This window comes from Centroberyx gerrardi, chromosome 14, assembly GCF_048128805.1.
Source record: "Centroberyx gerrardi isolate f3 chromosome 14, fCenGer3.hap1.cur.20231027, whole genome shotgun sequence".
Classification (NCBI taxonomy): domain Eukaryota; kingdom Metazoa; phylum Chordata; class Actinopteri; order Beryciformes; family Berycidae; genus Centroberyx; species Centroberyx gerrardi.
Window position 1 is genome coordinate 4,319,970 of NC_136010.1, and position 21,890 is coordinate 4,341,859.

Here is a 21,890-nt window from a genome sequence, read left to right on the forward strand (position 1 = left end):
TGCACTCGGTGTAGATCAAATAGTTAATTGATCAGGTTTAGTTTGGTTCTGCTTGTTGTGACTGTCTTATTCATATTCAGGGTGGGAAATAAAAGTCACTTGGTTATTCAAACACTTCGGCTGGTAAAAAATAAATAAAATTGAAAATTTGCCTCCCACCGTGACAGAGCAAACATTAGTTTTCCCATCCTGTTCATAGAGTTAATTTGCCTTTTAATGTATAAAAAGGCTAAACCTGTTAAACATGCTATTCCTTATTCTTTTTCTGTGTTATTTGATGGTTCAAACTGATTATTTTACAGTGTCCCTATGTGTTCATGAGTCAACATTATGTTAATGTGGACTCTGTGTTTTTATTATGAACTTATGTTATGTTCTATGTCATAAATAGCTTGTCATGTCCTTAGAAACTAGGGAAGATGCATAGGACAGTTTTACCATGGATGGACCAGCTTACTCACCTTTTATTTCTAAATCAGAGTTTACCCGCCTTTTAAAGCTGATATAAATCTTTGATATATAAATTCATCGTTTGCATTCTAGTAAGTCATATCAGACAGATGCAAGTTAGGTGAAAACAGGCATCCATGAAATGAAATAAATCTATTCATCTATGAAATGAGTTTAATAGAATTCTGAAAATGTGATTGATATGTTTTTTTGTATATTCGTCAATTTGCCTTTACGGTGGTCACCAGCTGGAGTTTAAAGTGTACCCAACTTTTAATTTAGCGTGACATCACTGTGTGTACCGTAGCGTGTGTTTGTGTGAATGTAACGCCGAGTCTCTGTGCTGCAGGAACTCGCCAACCTTCAAGTCGTTTGAGGACAAAGTGGGGAACCTCAAGGTGAGCAGACTGTTAAAATAGAAGCGGAGTCGGCTCGGTGACTTTAGTGAATGAGCAAACTCTAGTGATCCACGCTCTTAGTTTGCAGTAGAGTTACACACAGGCCATACAGGTACAGTTAACTTTCACTTGTAGTACTTGTAGTCTATTGAAGTCTACCAGTAAATACAGGGAGGAAGGCAGTGCAAGAGTCATTTGCATTGGTATGAAAGAAATAATTTGATGTTGTACTTGCTAACGGAGCGAAATACCAACATTTTAGATGGGTCATGCTAATATTTTGGCTGTAACTTTAAAGTTGTAACAATTAACTTTACTCACACAATGTGTGAAAGTGTTTGAACGCAATTCATCAGCTTTGGTCTCAATGAAAGTAAATGCAGAAATGATGGATTTGGGGATTTTTTAGAGTTTTACAGTCAAGGCATGGTGTGCTTTTTTTATTTTGCTCTGCAGGAAACTGTTGTCACTGTGCTTAAGATGACTATCACTAATGTTCTGTTCTCTCTCTCACTCTTTCCTCTCTCTCTTCTTCCTCCATCCTCTCTCACCTCATTCTCTTGTCTCCCCTCTCTTCTTCCTCCATCTCCTTCTCTTGTCTCCCCTCTCTTCTTCCTCCATCCTCTCTCACCTCCTCTTGTCTCCCCTCTCTTCTTCCTCCATCTCCTTCTCTTGTCTCCCCTCTCTTCTTCCTCCATCCTCTCTCACCTCCTCTTGTCTCCCCTCTCTTCTTCCTCCATCCTCTCTCACCTCCTCTTGTCTCCCCTCTCTTCTTCCTCCATCCTCTCTCACCTCCTTCTTGTCTCCCCTCTCTTCTTCCTCCATCCTCTCTCACCTCCTCTTGTCTCCCCTCTCTTCTTCCTCCATCCTCTCTCACCTCCTTCTTGTCTCCCCTCTCTTCTTCCTCCATCCTCTCTCACCTCCTTCTCTTGTCCCCCCTCTCTTCTTCCTCCATCCTCTCTCACCTCCTTCTCTTGTCCCCCCTCTCTTCTTCCTCCATCCTCTCTCACCTCCTTCTCTTGTCCCCCCTCTCTTCTTCCTCCATCCTCTCTCACCTCCTTCTCTTGTCCCCCCTCTCTTCTTCCTCCATCCTCTCTCACCTCCTCTTGTCTCCCCTCTCTTCTTCCTCCATCCTCTCTCACCTCCTTCTTGTCTCCCCTCTCTTCTTCCTCCATCCTCTCTCACCTCCTCTTGTCTCCCCTCTCTTCTTCCTCCATCCTCTCTCACCTCCTTCTTGTCTCCCCTCTCTTCTTCCTCCATCCTCTCTCACCTCCTCTTGTCTCCCCTCTCTTCTTCCTCCATCCTCTCTCACCTCCTTCTTGTCTCCCCTCTCTTCTTCCTCCGTCCTCTCTCACCTCCTTCTCTTGTCCCCCCTCTCTTCTTCCTCCATCCTCTCTCACCTCCTTCTCTTGTCTCCCCTCTCTTCTTCGTGTCTTCAGTATAAGGTCGTTGGACCCAAAGGGAACGGGGAGGCCGTCACCCCCACCGACACCACCCCCACTCAGGAGAACCCGCCTTTCTGAACGCACCCCGCCTCCCCCTCCTCCTCCTCCTCCTCCTCCTCTCTGCTGCCACCTTCCTCACGACCCGAGACTGTACTGTCATCGCCTCACATCACCGAGTCGACCCTGACCTTTGACCCCTTCACCTCGCCACCGATCACCCGCCCCCAAGGTCTATAAATGACGAGGTAGAAGCGAGCGGCTCGTGGGTCGAGGTCACCGCTGGTCCCGCGGTCTCCAGACCTTCCGCCTCGCTGTCGGGGGGGAAAATCGACTGTTTTGTCATTGTCAAATAAACCTGAATAATTTATAGACCTTGCCTGCCGGCCGCCTCGTCACAACGCCACTCTCTGCATCCGCTTCCTCCCTTGTTAGATCCCCGTCCAATCAGCCGTCAGTCTCGCCTCCTGCGCCCTTTAGATGCCGTTTTAACCAGGTCGTCGTTCGTTTTCAGTGAGTCACCTGACTAAAATAAAGGCATTAAGATGATGTCAGCGGTTGTTAAACTTTATCGAGCCTGAGACCCAAGTCAGAAGTTTAGTCTCTGACTCTGGGACCCAGGCTCATTAAAGATACTGCTGCAGTAACCCTGCAATGCATTTTGGGTCCCGACTCTCGATATCTGGAGATCTAGTGTCAACAAAGGTTTGGATTTGATTGGATTTGATAGGGTGGAGGGAGGATTTGAGTATAAACAAGATGGTGGTCTCCATCTTGATGGGCTATATGCTACTTAAACTAAATCTCAAACCCAAATCTGAGTAAAGCCATGACATCTACTGATACAAAGCATGCTACTGAAATGGCCATCTGCTATTGGCTGGTCTTTGGTACCAAGTGATGTCACCACCTGTTGTACTCTGTAGAAGGTGACATCACTTGGCACCAAAGACCAGCCAATAACAGATGGCCATTTCAGTGGTCAGGTTTTACACAGATTTGGTTTTGGGGTTTCATTGCTCTTTAAACCTGCTATTTCTGTCTGTTTTGCTTCCTTCTGTCATCTCTAATCGAGCATTCACACCGCGAGCAACTCGAGAAATCAGCCGCCGGGCGTTCCTTCGCTCTCTCCGACCGGAGGAACGTCAGCCGCCGTGTTTCCTTGAAGCGTTGGCTGCAGCCGGACTGGTTTTAAATCTCCAGTCAGGCACCAGCGCCGCTCCGCCTCCACCGGTCGCGGCTCGCTGCTCAGCTACACGGTTGCCGGCGGTGTGAATGCAGGCGAACGTCTGCGGGGGGGGGGAACGAGGTTAGCGGTTCGACCGGGGAACAGGACACCCAGCACATCTCAACTTCCTACTAGGCCGACTACTGCTACACGCATGTGCATATCTCAACTGTACAAAACCAACCATGCAAAGACGACCGAGGTCTCGTGCAACACCCGAAAAACACCCCAGGATGTAAAAAAAGAGAAAAAAAACCTTAAACCATTTTGTATTATAAACTATTTTACACTGCTTTGCATAATGTTTTTACATAACTTTTATCTATATGTATAAATATATATGAATAAACTATATTGTAACCGATGCTGCTGAATGGTAGTAATCGGGTTGGCAGGTAAAAAAGGGGGAGGTGGAACTAACTTTAAAAATGAGGAATACAAAGAAACACTACGGGTCTGTTTCACACACATGAATTATCTTCTGTCTTTTAGACTATGAATTTTTCCCCTATGGAGTTTTCAGCTTCGTGGTCTAAGAAAAGTTTTAGTCCATGTTTGTGAAACTCGCCCAACCGGCAAAAATGATCTGCAGCTGTTCCCATCAAGATTTAGTCGGAGGCAGGAAGAGTCACATCAGAATTGATTTCACTTGAGAAACTGGAGGTGCGTTTGATCTAACATGCACCGCAGCATGGAAACGCCGCCATTTGCAAGTCAAACTAAAACCGAGCGCTTCTAAAATGTGCATCCGGTCCGACTGCCAGTCCCTTCGTTTTGTTATTACACAGAACACAATGTGAGCCGATGCTTTGCTGTGTATACTACCTGCTGAATGTCAACGCTTCTCTATCGGCCTTACTCACTCTAAACGCTTCATCCGTTATTATTTAGCTGGTAGAAGAGAAATATCTGTTTGTTTTCTTTCTGTTCCTCTTTTTTAAAGTTGTACAGACGGGTCGATGGAAGGAAGAGGGGGGGGGGGGGGGTCAACATGTTAAAATGTTTCGGGTCCGGTGCTGCACACCTAAAACTGTCAACTGGAAAACGTCTCGCTGCCATAGTGGAAACCTTGAGCCACAGCCCCTTAACACACACACACACACACACACACACACACACACATACACACAAATGCACTCCTATTAACACAGACACTAAATGCTACTTCACCTGATCCTACACAGCTAGCTTGAGGCCAAACACAAACTCACTAAAAACAAATTGCCATTTGCCAATGTCGCTCTTGCCTTTGTGCACTTCTGCCTCAACACACACACACACACACACACACACACACACTCTCTGAACATCCAACTGCACAATAGCAGCTCTGACAAACTACTTGGCCTCAACAACAACAGTGACATTAAACCTGACACCGCTGCAAATAGTTTGGTAGCACCGTCACTTTTTTTATTCTGAACATGAAGAAGTAGAAGATTGTATTATAGTTGTTTTTCTCCTCTGCTCACTGTCTCTGCCCTCCGGTGATACAAGGGCAACTTTTTCAGGCAATGGAGATGGGCAACATTGCCTCTGGTGTTACATAAAAATATTATTCACCATTACTGTTGGTAAAGTTGCCTGCTACATCACCTCACAACGTTGCCCTTGTATCACGGCCCTAAGCTTGATACAAGGGCAACTTTTTGAGGCAACGGAGATGGGCAACATTGCCTGTGGCATGGATGGGTGTTGGTAAATGGGACAATATCAATGGAAAACTTAGTGGGCTGTAATGACAAAAGACTGTTGGTAAAATTGCCCAAATACAGTGTATTGCCTCAAAATGTTGCCCTGTGTAGTTGTTCTAAGGTTGATGATACATGGGGTGATTTTTGTTTTTTGAGGCAACAGAATGAGCAACGTGGGCCGGTGTGACTCCTTTTGGATCAGCAAATTATTTAAGCCAGCTGTAGTAGGACAGTTACAGGATGGTCTGAACCACGATGCCAATATACAACAACTGTGGATGAGAAACATACAGCTGATCAGTTATGAACTCAATTTCCCATCAAACCTGCTTCAAAAATGTTGCCAGTGTATCATAACTTAAGTATTTCCTTGTTTTGTATCTATGTTTGTGTTGATCATTTTGGTAGTTAATTATTATTATTCTATTGCTGTTAGGTGACTTCTTCTGATTTTGTTTTCTTTTGGCTTGTTTTCTTTCGGGAGAGGAGGGCTTGCAGAAGGTTATTATTTGTATAATTTGCCATCAGTAAAACGTTGCCAATATTTAAATATCTGTTACAAAACCTCTCTCTCTCTTTCTCTCTCTCTCTCTGCCTCTCTGGATCTCTCCCTTCATCGCTCTTTGACTTTCTGCTGCGCCAACATGAAAATGCAGATGCACACTGCAAGAAATATTGATCTTGAGTCATTTACTTTAGTATCGACACCTAAAAATCATATTTTTCTTAAAACAAGTGGAACAAATTAAACAGGCTGAGAGAATATCGCTCATTTACAACACACTTTACTTACAAGAATCTTCCTCAGTCAAGTGATCTTGAAACAAGGCGGCTCACTCGGCTCCTTTCAAGGTAATATCACTTGATACAGACAAAATCCTTTAAGAAACAAGTGAAACTGCATTGGAAACCGGGGAAATTATTTCAGTCATGGGCAGTTTTTCTTAAAATCTGATTTTAAGACTGAACACCAGATTAAATGGCTTGTTAAGATGGACATTTCTGCAGTGCAGCTGTCGCTTGTTTAAAGCTGCAGTTGTGTTTTGGGGGGACTGAACAATATAAAAGGATATTTGTGCTTTTGTTTCGGGTGCCAATGAGAAGTGTAACATAACGGCCCGCGTCCCGCCGCCGCCGCAGAGGACGGGACAATATTAGAACATACTATAGCTTTATTCAGGTCCTGGACCTAGCTGATGTAGAATAATAAAAGGGATCACATTTGGAAGACTATGGTGGATGAATTAAAAATGTTCTTTTTTTTTTTCTTTTTTTTTTTGTCGTATATGTTTGGATATCAATAAAGCATTCCTTTAAATGAAAAAGTGGGTTGTGGTTAATGCTTGGTGAATTGTCATGACATCAGTTAGTACTGTAAATGTAGACAGTTTGTTAACTTGACTCTCTCCCAAAGGTAATTAAAACAAATCCTGGTGCTTTTTAAAAAGTACAGTGATTATTCAAAGTCTTCAGTTGCCAAAATGATAACTGCTTTACAGATTGGAGCCTCTATATTTTAGGGCAGGGGTCTCAAACTCAATTTACCTGGGGGCCGCTGGAGGCAGAGTCTGGGTGAGGCTGGGCCGCATCAGGTATTCCACAAGAAAAGCTTTGTTAAAAAAATTCCAATCTTCTCAAATGTCTTTATTTTTATTTTTTAACACAAAATAAGATTTAAACGTCTTTATTAACAGTTCTTTAACCTCAATGGGTTCTTCTGAATATGAATTGTCCTGAACATGAATGGAACATTGAAGAACATGAACTGTTCTTCTGAACATGGCTTCTCTTGCCTACTCCTTGCTGCTAGAGACCTGGCAGTAGTCATAGAAACAAAAAAAACAAATGACATCATATAGAAATATATGTAGTGTTCATCGTGTGAGGCAATGCAAATAGCGCGATGCAAATAAAAAATAATGACCCACAAATAACGGTGCGACCCTATAATTGGTCCGGGTTACCGGGGACTGTTATCGCCAACGGACAGGTGTCGCTATGTGACTGCAGACTACATTAGGCTACATTGAGTTCCTTACTTTTCTTTTATCCCGCCGCGTACGCATCACTTTGATTTATTTTGTCAGAGAGAGACATATATACGTATAATGTCCCGCTGGGCAGCAACTTTAAAAACTTTTTTTTGGAAGTGTTGTGAACGCAGCGCGCTGGGACGAATGTCCGCGTGTGCCCAATAGAAACGAGGCAGCCAGCCAGGCACGGAAGAAAACTCTCCATGGCAACGCTGCTGTAACTTTCACTCATTGAGAAATGTTTCTCTGCTTGCATCAAGCCCGGTCGATGTCCCACCCCCGAGAGCCATATACCCCACCGTGATTGGTAGGTTCGTTCAGCTCCGCACACAATACTGTAAAGTGCCATCTATATAAAACTCGCGGGCCGCACTAACATTAAACTTTCATATTAAGGTGGGGGCCACAAAATATCGTCTCGCGGGCCGCAATTGGCCCGCGGGCCGCGAGTTTGAGACCCATGTTTTAGGGAGACCAAATAGTGAACTTCAATTTTATCCACAGGTGGGGACTCAAGTCACAGTTTTAACTGCTTGAGACTTGACTTGATGCATGAAGAGAAGACTTGAGACTTGACTTGACTTGGGTTCTGGTGACTTGGGACTCGACTCTGACTTGTACTTTGATGACTTGAAAAGGTTTCTAAAGTCTTGACTTGAGATCTTGTGTTTGTGTAAATGACTTAGATTGAAAGTGATGAGATTTGTTCCAGCAGACGACTGAATTTAAATTCTGTTTTCTGAATTTGTATGGAATGATTGAATTTATTGAAGTTGAAACTGATTATAGAAATCAAACTCATGATGCTCTTACCAAGTTTTTATCCTATTAAAACCATATTGCATTGAAAAGTCCTAGATATTTAGTTTTCTTTAAGATATTAAATTGATACTGGACTCTTGATTTGTTCTGACTTGACTTGCTGTTCTACATTTAGACTTGAGACTTGGGACTTGAGCAAAGTTGACTTGGTAACACCTCTGATTTTAACTGGATAAAAGGAAACGAGTCCTTCATGAAGCCAACCTTTTTCCTGGACATAATCCCTCTGACCGGAAGATGGCGCTGCTGTTCATATATTCTCCAGAGGAAGCTGCTAAATTGGGGAATCTGGGTACTTTTACCAGTTTGTCACATTCTGGGATGTTTTCGACAGTTGTGTCCTGTCACAGTAATATAATATAAAACCTCCAAGCCTGCGTTTTTTTGTGTTTTTTCTTTTTTTAAATGTTCAAAAGTAAAATATAACTTACTCACTTAATTCAGTCAAAGAGGATTCACGTCAGTTGTTCACAATTAGAGTCCCAGAGTCCGGATGCTTTTTGCATAACTCGAGTCCAGTACAGAGTACAGGCTGCAAAGTAAAAGATAAAAGGAGGCTTTAAAAAACAACAAAAAATACACACAAATAGAGACAAAACGTTCCTTCGTTTCAATAAGACGCTACATGGATTTTGTTTGAGTCCCAGTACAGGACAGTGTGTATTGTGGAGTTCATCCAGCACCGTGTAAACCCCCGGCCGTGCGGCGACCCGCACCGTTAAAAAACGAGTTCCCTGACCGGGAATCGAACCCGGGCCGCGGCGGTGAGAGCGCCGAATCCTAACCACTAGACCACCAGGGAGCGCTGGATGCAAAGGGACGTCAACAATATTAATAGATACAAAGAAATAAAAATAAAACTATTGGATATTCTCTTGGTACCGAACATAAAATCACTCGCTTCTCGTCGTTACAGACTGCCCGGAGTGGAGCCGTGGAGCCGTGGAGCCGTGGAGCCGTGGAGCCGTGGAGCCGTGGAGCCGTGGAGCCGTGGAGCCGTGGAGCCGTGGAGCCGTGGAGCCGTGGAGCCGTGGAGCCGTGGAGCCGTGGAGCCGTGGAGCCGTGGAGCCGTGGAGCCGTGGAGCCGTGGAGCCGTGGAGCCGGCGGTGTCCGCAGGTCGCCTCGATCCGCCATTCTGGATTTCATGCTAGGCAACTTGTGAGAAGAAACCTATGGCAGCAAGTTTGCTTTTACACAGCAGTTCTATGAACAAAGTTATTTTTGTCTTTTGTTCGTCTCCGCCAACTAAAACAGCTCCCTCAGGATTCCACTACAACACATAAACTGTTTCTATTAGAAACACTTCTATTCTGTTTCTATTAGAGTGATACAGTAAAACGTCCCAGGGCTGTTACACTATATCAGCACTCATTGAATGCCTCCTCCTCCTCCTGCCTAATTAAATTACTCGACCTGAACTAACTGTTGTATAGGCTAATAAAAATTAGCCGCTGTTGCTTTAAAAAAAAAATTAAAAAATAAAAAGATTTCTATTCTTCCAGCTTCTAGTCACTATTGTAATTTTACTAGTTGCTAATATATAGGCTAGTAATGTTGGTTCTAACTACTAGTGACTAATTAAGTTTTACTAGTTACTTTTCTCATTTTTTCAAGTACTAACAACCTACCTATTGTAATATACTGGGCCGGCTAAACATAAAGTAACATCCCAACTGCATGTGCATCTTAAAGCCCCAAGGTGGCAAACAAGGCCACTCTATTACACCTATTTTATAGTTATTAGTGACTAATTTATTCCCTCAAATGCACTAGTCACTAAACTTTTGTCACTAGTACTTATTATTTAGTTAGTAGTCACTTTCTGCTAGTGAAAAGGCACTAATCACTCAGAAGTAAACCTCCATACAGCTTCATAGTTTAATACATCCATGCGAAGGAAACAACCAACGACAGGTTGCACTATTTTCCTGGGTACCCATCAGTATCGCGAGATTTGGGTCAACGGCGATCGAATGGATTGTATAGTGAGGTGTATGTTATGTTGTCGTGGCCGAGTGGTTAAGGCGATGGACTAGAAATCCATTGGGGTCTCCCCGCGCAGGTTCGAATCCTGCCGACAACGAGTTACTGTTTTTATTTTGATGTGGAAAAAACATTCAGCAGGTCATCACTAATTCATACAGGGAGAAAGTCTGGTTTATTCAACTGTCTTAACTCATGTAGGTCCTTTTCCTTTCTATTTTATTTTTTGCAAGTAATTGACCAATCACAGTGCCACCCAATTAGAGCACGGACTGTTTAAAAGGGATGTTACTTCCTGTTGTTTTACACTGTCACCGATGAAGCCCTAAATATGACCAAGAGGCTTTCCCAAACCGCTGACCCTCATGTTAAATATGTGGTTAATGATTCAATGTGGCTTTGATTTAAAAACTGAAAGCGTAATTCGTACATTTTACCACAAGAAGGCGCTGCCTGTACAAGGATCAGGGTTAAGGTTTAGTAACAGTAATTTCCCCTAAAATTCCACATTTACAATCACAATCCACATTGACAGATAATAAATAATCGGTGATCAAATCTGCTGGACACAAAGAGTTTGGAGTCCATACTGACCCACAAAGTGAAACAGGGTATTCTTTAAAAAGTCTGAAAAAGTCTTACAATATACTGGCTAAATTTACAGCCTTAAAAAAATATAAAAATGTCTTAAGACCTCTGAACTGTATTTATTTATTTATTTATTTTTACCGTGCAGTGTCTTTGTGTTGCATATATACTCTTAGATTAATACAGAAAAAGATTTGTAATACAATATTCAAAACGTATTTTTTTCAACTTATCTGCTTTACTAAACAAAACTGGGCTTCATGTCCATTAACGATTACTTTCCTGTTGTCCTTTTTCTTATACTTGCCATTTATAGTTTCAGAACATCATCAGCTATGTTCAATCAGAAATGGTTTTGGCTGGTTTTGACAGCTTTGTTTTTTTCATTTTGGATTTTCAAATGCTGTTAAATTTAATTCCAGGCAGCCTTAAAAAGGAAAAATTACTTTATCACCTCCCGTCCCACCAAAAGTATGGTTGGTAGTGGTACAGAAATGGATAATGTAGTTTAGTAGCATTTTTGGGGTATCATTTTTATTTATACGAAATCAAAAGCCTTGTCAGGACCTTTTACTTGTAAAACACAAAAATAGTTCCTACTGTTTGCCTTTGTAGGGCAACACAGCGTCATTTCTGCCCAAGTCTAACGTACAGATCAACAGTTCAGTGTTCAGTGCAACGTGCCAGGCCAGCGCGTGGGTTTCTTTCGGCCCGCCCCGATGTGACGCTGACGTCACATCATCTCTATAAAAGCACCAACGGACCCTTCATTTTGGCAAAAAACACAGCATCAATATCCGTTCGGACCTTGGAGGGTTACATTTACCCAAAACTTATTTTCAAATGGGCCCCGTCGCCTAGCGTTTACTCCCCCAGCCTCGCCGACTGAGTTGTATTGGGTGCTACTGAACATCGAGCACGTCTGGGTCACTACAAGGTGAGGGTTGATGCGGTGTGATGGGGGAAAATGTCGGTTATTTTGATGGTGGAGGGTCCAGACGGAGGGGGGGCGATGAGCTAACGATGCTAGCTTGTGCTAACGGCAGCTGAGTCTGCTGCATTAGCTAGCTCTCTAATGCCTTTGTTTTGTCCAGGTAACGTTAAAAGTTAGCTGTTGTTTACTTCATCATTTTTTTTTTTCCCCTGAACGCCGTCGGTTATATTGACGTTGCGTCGACTAGTGATGTCAAAACATTAACGGTAGCTGTCAACGTCAGATTTGGTTTTTTGTCTTTGTTTTGACTGCCATGTTCCCGGTCGAGCAGGCAGGTTTCACCCTTAAAAGCCAGTCTCCAATTCCTTTTCAGACACTTGCCCTCACATTTATGTAAAGCATCTTGTAAAAATAATTTTAAATCCATTTGCTGGTCATGAAACAAACAGCATTCTCAGTTTGTCGCAGTGTGTGTCATGTAAACAGGTCTGGGGTGACGTCATTGTATTGATAAGCCGTGTTGATATGGGGATGTACTGTACCTCATCATCTCTAATAAATCTATATCTTTTAAAAATTGATGCTATGTAGGCATGGCTACTTTGTATGCGTTTTATAGGCATACACGTGTGTTTTCTTTGTCCCTGTTAGATGCCTTGATTTTTGTTTTTTCGTGAATTTATACAAATAGGAGTGAAGGATGTCATCCAGATAGTAAGATGTCAAAAAAAAGAAAGAAATAAAAACAAAATCTACCGGTCTTAAAATGAAGAGTGAAACGTCTTCAACTCTTCATTTTAAGCCCAGTGTATTTTGTTTTTATTTTTTTTATTTTTGGACGAGTCAAGGATGTGTTTTCAAGGGTTTTCTAGTAGCTTCACATTCTTCCTGTGTAATGGCATCATTTTCTACTGTGTGTTATTGTTCTGAAGGAATATCCAAATACTGCTTTGATGACTCACAAGACTCCATCTGTTTTCATCCTCCTCTCCCCCTGTTCCCCTGTCTTTCTAGGTTTCCATCAAGCACAGCATTCAGCGACCAACAACAGTAGAATGGCAGCTATTCCAGCAGGCGGGTCTCTCGTGGCGACCACCGACTACTACCGAAGTGAGTCCCTCTGCCTTTGGTCCCCAATTATTTCACCAGTACTTTCGGTCGAAATGACTCCTTCATACGCTTGGTTGCATGTAATGTTGGTGATTTAGTGTCAGGTTTACTCTCACTTCAAGTCCCTCTGGATTAAAGCAGCAGCCAGGTGCCAACAATGCAAATGTAATGAGTTGTTTGCTTTGGGTCTCCTCAGTTAAAGGATGACTCGTATGTACGAGTCCAGGTTACCCATTTTGTCCCAGGCTGACTGACTAGGATTCTTGGCCAAAATTATCTCCATATACAATATTATCCCGTTAATGATCAATATGATGAAAACCTTTAAAACCAGTACTTTAATATGCTTTAATTATGTAAAACTTAATGTATCAAATCAATCATAAGACATTTTTCTTTTTGAACCATGTTTTTAGTGTAAAATATTTATGTAAAATATTGACTTTTTGCATTTGTCATTCAGCCACAAGTCAACGGTTATCACGGTGGTAATAAAGATTAGGGCCGGTGTCATAACTGTTATTGTTAATATATTTTTTATATATTAATACCGGTTATTGTCCCATCCCTACAGTACTGACTATTAGTGAATTATGTGGCTGTTCATATGTGGTTTTGAAGAATGTGCCATTAATGAGAGCAAAATATTAGTATTATACACAAATATTATTGTTTATCCACACCTGTCACTTAATCAGGGCAGGAAACCTTTGTGCTCCAGCCACAGTGACTGATGGATTACAAAATTGACCAGACATTCTGTTTGTTTACTAGCCAAATATGATATTTAGACTAGAATAGAGAATGGACTGATGGCTTGTTACCTGCCAAAGAGACTAGTAGAGTTCACATTACCAGCTGCAGGTAAAATTTACCATTATTTGCCTGGTAGCTGGTGGCGTCTCTCACCCTGCATTAATGTGTAGTGATCCAATGTCAAGTCATATCAAAGTCTAAAGTGTACAGCCAGACTTATATTTACATAGGGCTTTAGGGAGGGGAATTGTGTGTTCAACAAGACAACACCCATACTGCACTTATATTTTTATCTTGGGCCACTTCAGGCTCTGCTCTGCACTCACCAACACTGGCTCCAGGGAAATATTTAATGTCCCACTCCATTTTGAGTTGAGGATTTTGTGTGTGTGTGTGCACATGTCTATTTTAGCCTGAGCGCTAAAGTAAACTAGTTACCTGTCTCTGTGAATCAAATCAAGCGTACATTAGAGTTCAGAGTTGCCCCTCTAGCTTTGGTTATGCAACTAGAAGAAAATGGATTTTCGTGGTTCAGGTCCCTCCTGCCCTTTCCTCATTTTAAGGGATCCGACAGTGGAAGATTATGCAAGAGCATTAACACAACTACTGAGTTCTGCTTTTGGGTCAGAGAATCCAACGCCCAAATATAGCCTAGGCCTAATCCACGTAAAATGAAACTTGATGCCAGTGGGAGACCGTTAGATCCTTGCTGCTTTTTCCATTTCACATACAGCCAAAATGAATGAGCTTCCCTTTTTTCCAATTTGTTGTTGCTGCCAATGGAAGCACAGTCCACTTTTCATGCACTTGTGTTTTGTCAGCAAAGAGTTTGATCAGTGATTTTAAATTGATTGCTTCTCCTCCTCTCTTTCTTTACTTTCCTCCTCCCATCTCTCTCTCCTCCTGCAGGGCGCATCGGCTCTACGTCCAGCAGCAGCTCTTGCGGCAGTTCGGAGTACACTGGAGAGGTCATCCCTCACCATCCAGGTGTGTGTTTGTATTGTTGTGGAAACAAAATCCTCCCAAAATGAAGACATTTTGCTGGGGACAGTAGTGTAGGCAGTAGGGTTAGATTGAATGGTTGGGGTGTAGGAAATGAATGTAAATCACTGACATGCCTTTAGACCAGGGGTCAACCCATTTGGGTTTTTGAAGGCCGAAACCAATAATTTTGGATCAAAACTGTCCATATCAGACTTTTTATGCCGATATTCTGTATAGTTAAATCTGACCATTTTCATGTAAAATTCCAAGGATCCAGTGTTTCCCCCCAGAATTTTACTGTTTTCCAGATAGAAAAGCCTCTGAAACAGCATTTAGACCATCATGGGACACTAAAACTCTCCACTGAAATTCTCTCAGGCGGGTTAGCAGCTCTTTAAAACAGGTGAGGCAGGTTTCAGTGCAGGTTTTACAGCCTGACAGCCTGAGGCCGTGGAGTAAAAACACATCCTCACCTCCATCATATTGGCAGGGGAAGATACTGACAGGCCGATATCCAATTTTTATTTTTATTTTTTTTGTTTATTAAAAGTCGGGATACATCAGTCTAACCCTACTTAACAGATTTGGGTGTAGTTTGGTGAGTTTTGCGGAAACAATAACTATGTTCCAAATAACTAAACAAAACCTCAGCTAGCTACAGATGGAATACATTTCAACTTGTTACAGCACAGGGAAAAACATTATTCACTGTCTAAATAAATGACACACTGAGTCATTTAAGAGTACGGTTTGGGACAGAACAGAAGTTTGGCCGACGACTTCATCCAGAGAGACTTGGCTGACATTTTAGAAAGGGCAGCCTCACTCTCTTTAAGCTGAGGATATTGCTCAATAACCTGTCAGAACATTGCTCACATGTTCTTGGCGTTGCACCAGCTTCTGTACCAGAACGCCTCAGGATTGCCAGTGTTGAGTCAGTGTTTGCCTCAGTGAGCGGCTGACGGTACAGAATGACCTGTGGCTGAGTCATCCTGGACCTCAAACCCAGCTCGGGTTGTTATTCGACTCTGAACTGGTTTTATCATCTAGCTGGAAGTGGGTTTCAGTAGGGATGGGAATTGCGTTTAATCATTTCTGTTTAAACTAAAGTTATGTAACTGACTAACGACTATTCACACACACACATCAATTTATACACACTCAAAATACAGCTAATCTAAATTTCGATGAAACATGTTCCCATTTAAAACCATGAATGTAGGCCTATACACTCATGGCTTAGTAACAGTATGGAGTTATCATTAATACAGTAAACACTGCAAAATCTCTGGCTCATAAAGATGGAAAATGTGCATAAAATGTTGGCCCAATTTATTGAAATTGGGCCAACATTGCATCGCCTGAATGCCGTGGCAGCTCTGTTAAAACGATAATTGAGGTAAAGTAAAAGTAGGCCCGTCTGATCAAATCATATCATTTTAACCTGAACAATTTTTCTTTCAGTTCACTTGACTAGTCTGTTTTTGTTAAGGGATATGAGCATAAAAACATGTTGTTTTTAGTTTAAACTACTATTTTGACGTCGACTAGCACAACACTTGCGTTTAAACGACTAGCTGGTTAAACTCTCCCATCCCTAAAACGATCTCACATTATTTTTTTCTTTTCCTTCGTGATCCCATCCTGCATTAGGCTGTCATGTGTCATGGTTAACATAAAGCCGTCCTGGTTGAGGAACACGTGAGTTCAGCCTCTGTGTTCCCGCAGCGCTCCGCTGACTTTCCCACTAATCCTGGATCAGCAGCTTCATATGAAGCCAGCTGGGCTGCAGTTAAATGCTGCCTCAGCTTTGAGTCAGCTTGCCTGTTTTAACCACTGGGTCAACTTTGTAACCGGCGTCAGGGCACACACCCAACCTCCACAGTATAAATGAAATTAGGTGAAAGGGGAAAAATGGGTGTGTGCATACAGACACATTTCTGCACATGGGCCTTCCATTGAATTAGTCTATTCTGCTCTTATTCATTGTGTTGAAGAAGCCAAATCTCTCAGAATACAACAGTACAAAGTGACACACAGGAGCAGTATGGCCTGTTTCATAGCAATAAAAGCACTTACAACCATAACAGAACAATTATGGCACATTTTATGGCCACCAACTACCATATAACTAGGGAAAAGAAAGCAGTTTTTTAATAGATTTCTACTAGGCAGCAAAAGATCACCCACAAAAAAACATTTGGGGTCATTTTAGCATAGTATCAAATTGTAGGCCAGCGAACTTATTGGAGACTCTTCAGCTATATACTGTACATCTCTTCCTGGCACTATTTTAAAAACTTGACCTAGAAGCTAAGTTTGGCATGCAGCTGTAATCCTGTAAATATAACAACCCAGAAGGGGAAAGGCGTCAGTTCAGTTTGACATGGAGCCAAACGCACGGCCGAGTCGGGAAGAGAGAGAGAGAGAGAGAGAAACCTGAGTCACTGTTCAGCAGAGCAGAGCTGATGAAACACAGGCTCAACTTCAGCACACACATGGTCCGGTGTAATGTTATCTACTGTCTGCACACCACTGACTACAGTTTACTGCTCTAACTCAACACTGATCCAACCTAGATCCAGTTCATAAAGCTTCTCCACTGTCTGTTCTGAACAGCCGGTGTCTGGTAGCTCTTTCCTGGGAAAAAATCCTCTGCCACACAGGAAGTGATGCGTTTTAAGAGAAATGATTAAAGTCTGACTCCTGTCTCCTATCTGCCCCCCCCTCCCCTCCCCCAGGTCTCCCCAAGCAGGACTCTGGCCATTGGTGGTCCAGTTTCTTCTTTGGGAAGCAGCCGGGGATGACCACACTGACCGAGGAGGCACAGCAGAAGTAAGTTTTATTACATTAGGATTTTGATGATCAATTAATCGTTTTAGGCATTTATAAAGTAAAAATTTCAAACACTTGCTGGTTACAGCTTCAGAAATGCAAAGATTTGCTGCTTTTCTCCGTTTCATATCGTTATAAAATGAAAACTTTGGGAGGTTTTTTAGCTGCTGGTCAGATTAAATAAGAAATCTGAAGAATCACTTTGGACTCTGGTGACTTGTGATGGGCATTTGTCTTTTTTTTATTATTTTTTTACATTTTTTAGAAAAAATGATTAATCGATTAATTGAAAAAAATAATAGATTAATTGGTAATGAAAATAATTGTTAGTTGCAGCTCTAGTTCATGTACAGGACTCATCCCTAACACTCCCAGTCTCTTTTTATACTGAGCATCATTCTTACAGTTCTACAGCCTGACAGCAGAAACATTTCTACCATCATGACAGACTGACAGAAACACTGAACATTCACTTTTCTGTAAAGAAATGAAGGATGACTAAGGATTTTTTTTCGATATCGATACATATATCACAATATGGCAAGATCACACGTTAAACAATGTAATGTTCATCCCATTGGTACCAAATGGTAATATTAGGTGTGATGTCAAACAAAACGTGTCATACCTCATTTTTTCCCAGGTTTTTAAGTAAGATTTGCTTGTTATCATCAGTTTAGACCGCAGAATTGTGTCACGATATCCCAAAATCAGTATTTACACAATAAATACAATCCTCATACACTCCAGATTCATAAATCTGTGGATACACATGCAATATACCAGATCTAACGAAGAATGCCCGTCAGCGATATTGAATTCCCCGCTGCCACAGCTGTTAGTCAACTAGTTTTCTGAGAATTGTGCCTTTCAGCAGTTTGACTGGAAGCAAGTTTATTATTAGACGATGTATTGTGTAATCGGAGCTGTACTTTCCCCTTTCCCCAGTATTTCACCTGTAGAAGAATCCAGGTCAGTACAGTAAAGCCCGGAGCTTTGTGCGTGTGTTTTGATAAAGCCGAGCCGCTCTGTCACACCTGACAGGTTACCGTCACGTTCACTGCAGCCCGTTCTCCTTCAGCACACTGCCTCCACTCCTGCTCTCCTCCTGTCATCCTTCACTCCTCACCTCCCTTCAAGCGTCTTAATGTCTAGTGTTTCTCACGCTGCGTTCACACGGAAACTCCACGTTTTAACTTTTGTGGCCAAGATCTGACGTCCAGCTCTGCGTGACTGTGATCTGAACCTCTAAACAAACTCATTCCAATCTTATTTCTTGTTCTTATACTTTTATACTATACTTTTGTGCGTTTTATACAAACAATTTCGCCTCCTCAAGACAATTTTGACAATTTTCTCATTCTCCGTGAGTTTTCCAGGACTGGAAAAACTTATCTGGAAAATTCCAGGCTTTATATATGGGATAAAAAGCATGTTTTTTTTCTGTTTGGTTAGTCATGAACAAATCAGATTTGTGCCACAAAGTGTTAAAGAATTGAACTACTTTTTATAAGAGTTTCTGTTCCTGTGTAAATTCAGCCTTCCACTTTTGACACACACTCGCACCCATACATTTTTTTTAAAAATTTATTTTAATTGTAAAGCACTTTGTAACTGTGTAAAAATGCTCTATAAAGTTTATTATTACATCAAATGATTGAAGCTTTACATGAGCTATCACATGAATAACAGAAAAAAACATGAATTTATAGTGTTAGAACTGAGGATAATGAAATGTTTGAGAGTATTAAGACTAATGATGCTTTCTTCCTCTTTTTCTTTCTTGCCTCTCCCTCTTTCTCCCCCTCACTCTCTCTCTCTCTCTCTCTCTCAGGGCGGGGGTCTCGGGCGCGGTGACGAACGGTCAGATCACCTGCGTTGCCCGGGAGATGGTGATGCAGCGGCAGGTGAGCGAGAGCAGCGAATCGGGAAGCCCCACCTCTTCCTGATCCCGCCCCCTCGCGCCGCTCCGTTCCGCACCTCGGGGGAATCAAACCAATGACCAACGCTAGGTGACGGGAGGACGTCCCGTTTACAACCTTTAGTTTTTTTTTAATTAGCGTTATTATTATTCATAGTAGTATAGGCTGCCTTGTTTTTGTTTTTGTAACCTTGTGTTTTTTATCGACAACCAAAAAAAAAAGAAGAAAAACAAACAAAAATAAATAAATAATAAGACAACGCAACTGATAAGCTACATGTTGGTTTGTTTTTTACATTTGTACTGTTCGGTGTCTGTAATACTGTGGTGAACACACATCCACTTGCCTTTTGTTGAGCATTTTTCACTCTGTCACCCTGTGATTGCAGATGCAATAAAGTAGACTCTTGCAGCCTAATTTTCCGTGTCGGGTTCATTTTTATTTTCTCCTCATACATATGGATATATCATGGCAGGAAAACATCATACAGGCACAGGAACCATGACTTATTTGACTTATTGGTTTACAAGGCGGTCGCTGATGGGTTTTTTTAACTCGCTGACCTTAATTCTTCTCTGGTGTTGTGATGCCATAGCTGTGGGTCAAAACGGCACGTAGGAGGAACTGAAGTTGAATGTTTGCTTGGCGGGTGTGGCTGGTCTGTGCTGTACAGATCTATTCCCAGAGCACAGTGAACACTGACCGAGCAGCACTCCAAGTTCTCCTGCAGCCGCTGGTGGTTCTGGAGTTACACAACCGCTGGCTCCGACTCAAGAGCATCCATCACGTCCGGAAATGAAGTCCCAACAATCCCCAGGCTGCTTTAATAAAACTGTTGCTGTGCAAACTGGACTCAGCTGGCCGGCCTTCTCATGCACACTGTTTCAACTTTGCATCTGTTTTTGCCTCTGAAATCAAAACTTTGCACCAAATGTGTTTAAAAAGTTTCATTTTTGGAGTTAAAACTTTTGCTTCTCAAGTTTCAATTTTGGAAGTAAATTTGCAAAGTTTCAACTTTTTGGATTCTGAAGTTAAAAATTTGCACCAAATCTTTTCTGAAGGAAGCTCATTTTAGGCATGCTAGATAGAAAGTTAAAGGCTGATACTTAGCAGCATTAAATGAACAAAAAAAATAAATGATGGGTGCAGTTTTGGTTTTGGGTTCACTTGGTAAATCAGGATCAACCCACCCAGCTTCTTGCACCGTTAGAGGTTTGGATCAAACTCACAGCATTTGTTCCATGTCAGCTCTCCTCCTCCCTGTCACTCTACTCTAAATAGCAGGAATGGAAAAAAAAAAAAAAATCTTTTGCAGCAATTCATGCATGTTTGTTAAGAAGTCTTGACGAAATGGGCATGATTGCAAACAGGGAAATTAGGGAAAATGATTGGTGAATCTGAACAAACTATTCCTGTAGTGATGTGACATTTGGTTGTGGCTTATACACATTAATTGCATTACTGTGAAAAGGTGAAAGGTGAAACTTGCTTCGGTGCCCGATTCTGCAAACTCCCTTTTTCTTTTCAGTGTTAAAATTCATTCTGTGCCGTTCGTGACATGCGGAGAAAACTCTGACTCGAGGGTTTTCTGACTGTAAGCTGTACTGTAGTGGGTTTGTCCTCTGTTCACCTCTCCGTCTCTCTGTCTGTCTCTATGAAACAGAGGAAAAACAAACAATGGGCGGCGGGTCAAAATGGCCTCTCTGTGTGAAAAGAGGATTTGTTCTCCCACGCTGCAGTTTTTCCAGGTCAGCGGGTTGCTGCCAGGTTCATTAGAAGCGAGGTGGGAATGATCCGGTTTTCCTCTCTCTCTCTCTCTCTCTCGCTCTCTCTCTCTCTCTATCTCCATCACCTCTTTCTCCCCTCCCCTCCCCTCTCCTCCTTCTTCTCTTTCTCCATATCTGTTCTTCTTTTGGCTCCCTGGCCAAAGGATCCGGTTTTCTCACCATGTGTGGAACAGATCTGGACTTCTTCTGGATCTCACTGCTGTCTGGACACTTGGAGTCTGATACTTTGGGGGTCAGATGTAGTTCAGTATAAAACTTTACTGCAGCAAAAATAAAGAAGTGGATGAAGGAATCAGAACAGCATCTTAACTAACTAAACTACATACAGTAGCAGTAGAAAGAGTACTAGAATGTCCTACTTGAATAGAAGTATTGTTACTTTGCTGATATTTTACTTCAGTAGAAGTAAAAGTACCGGTGTAAAAATCTACTGAAGTGAAAGTAAAAAGTGTATGATTTAAAATGTCGTCAGAGTAAAAGTTCCTGAGTTCCTCTTTAGAACAGAGAGCGTTGTTAGCTGTGATCTTTTCCATGTGATTCTAAAAGGAGAGAGGTCAGAGTTCACACTAGATTCTTTTCACTGGAAACATTAGAAACGACAAAATAAAGTGCAGAAACAAAGTAAAGTCAGATTCCTCTTCTCACTGTGAACGGATCCACAGTTTGTCAGTTTACGTCGATCCAGTTTCTGTTGCTGATGGAGAGACACAATCTGTTCTGTGATGGATGGGATTTAAAGGACAATACTGCAGGAAAAATAGACTTAAGTAAAAGTAAAAGTACTCAAGTGAAAAAATACTCAATTACAGTAATGGGAGTAAATGTAATTAGTTACTTCCACTATTTTACAGTAGTTAACTAACCAAAACTAAACTAAACTCACTCAGTTGTGTGAGATGCACAAGATCCAGGATTCATGTTACA

The 21,890-nt window shown here is 41.9% G+C and overlaps 2 protein-coding genes and 2 non-coding genes across 9 annotated transcripts in view; 3 read left to right on the forward strand and 1 right to left on the reverse strand.

Moving 5' to 3' along the window:
- Nucleotides 1–5,927, forward strand: part of tpd52l2b (tpd52 like 2b) — a 33,006-nt gene extending 27,079 nt beyond the window's left edge. For all 6 annotated transcript variants that reach the window (XM_071901322.2, XM_071901323.2, XM_071901327.2 and 3 more), the window contains 2 exons: nucleotides 800–848; nucleotides 2,288–5,927. In XM_071901322.2, the coding sequence (XP_071757423.1) occupies nucleotides 800–848; nucleotides 2,288–2,371 (133 nt within the window). In that variant the 3' untranslated portion in view covers nucleotides 2,372–5,927. The remainder of the gene's footprint in view (nucleotides 1–799; nucleotides 849–2,287) is intronic.
- Nucleotides 5,928–8,797: 2,870 nt separating this feature from the next.
- Nucleotides 8,798–8,869, reverse strand: trnae-cuc (transfer RNA glutamic acid (anticodon CUC)). Its single transcript has one exon. It is a non-coding gene; the product is annotated as a tRNA-Glu (tRNA).
- A 1,199-nt stretch (nucleotides 8,870–10,068) lies between these two features.
- On the forward strand, nucleotides 10,069–10,150 carry trnas-aga (transfer RNA serine (anticodon AGA)). The gene has a single exon. It is a non-coding gene; the product is annotated as a tRNA-Ser (tRNA).
- A 1,252-nt stretch (nucleotides 10,151–11,402) lies between these two features.
- Nucleotides 11,403–19,596, forward strand: ppdpfb (pancreatic progenitor cell differentiation and proliferation factor b). Its single transcript, XM_071901340.2, has 5 exons — nucleotides 11,403–11,575; nucleotides 12,587–12,682; nucleotides 14,348–14,425; nucleotides 17,164–17,257; nucleotides 19,092–19,596. Exons 2-5 carry the CDS (start codon nucleotides 12,628–12,630, stop codon nucleotides 19,204–19,206), a joined length of 342 nt encoding a protein of 113 aa, XP_071757441.1. The 5' UTR covers nucleotides 11,403–11,575; nucleotides 12,587–12,627; the 3' UTR covers nucleotides 19,207–19,596.
- Nucleotides 19,597–21,890: the final 2,294 nt, after the last annotated feature.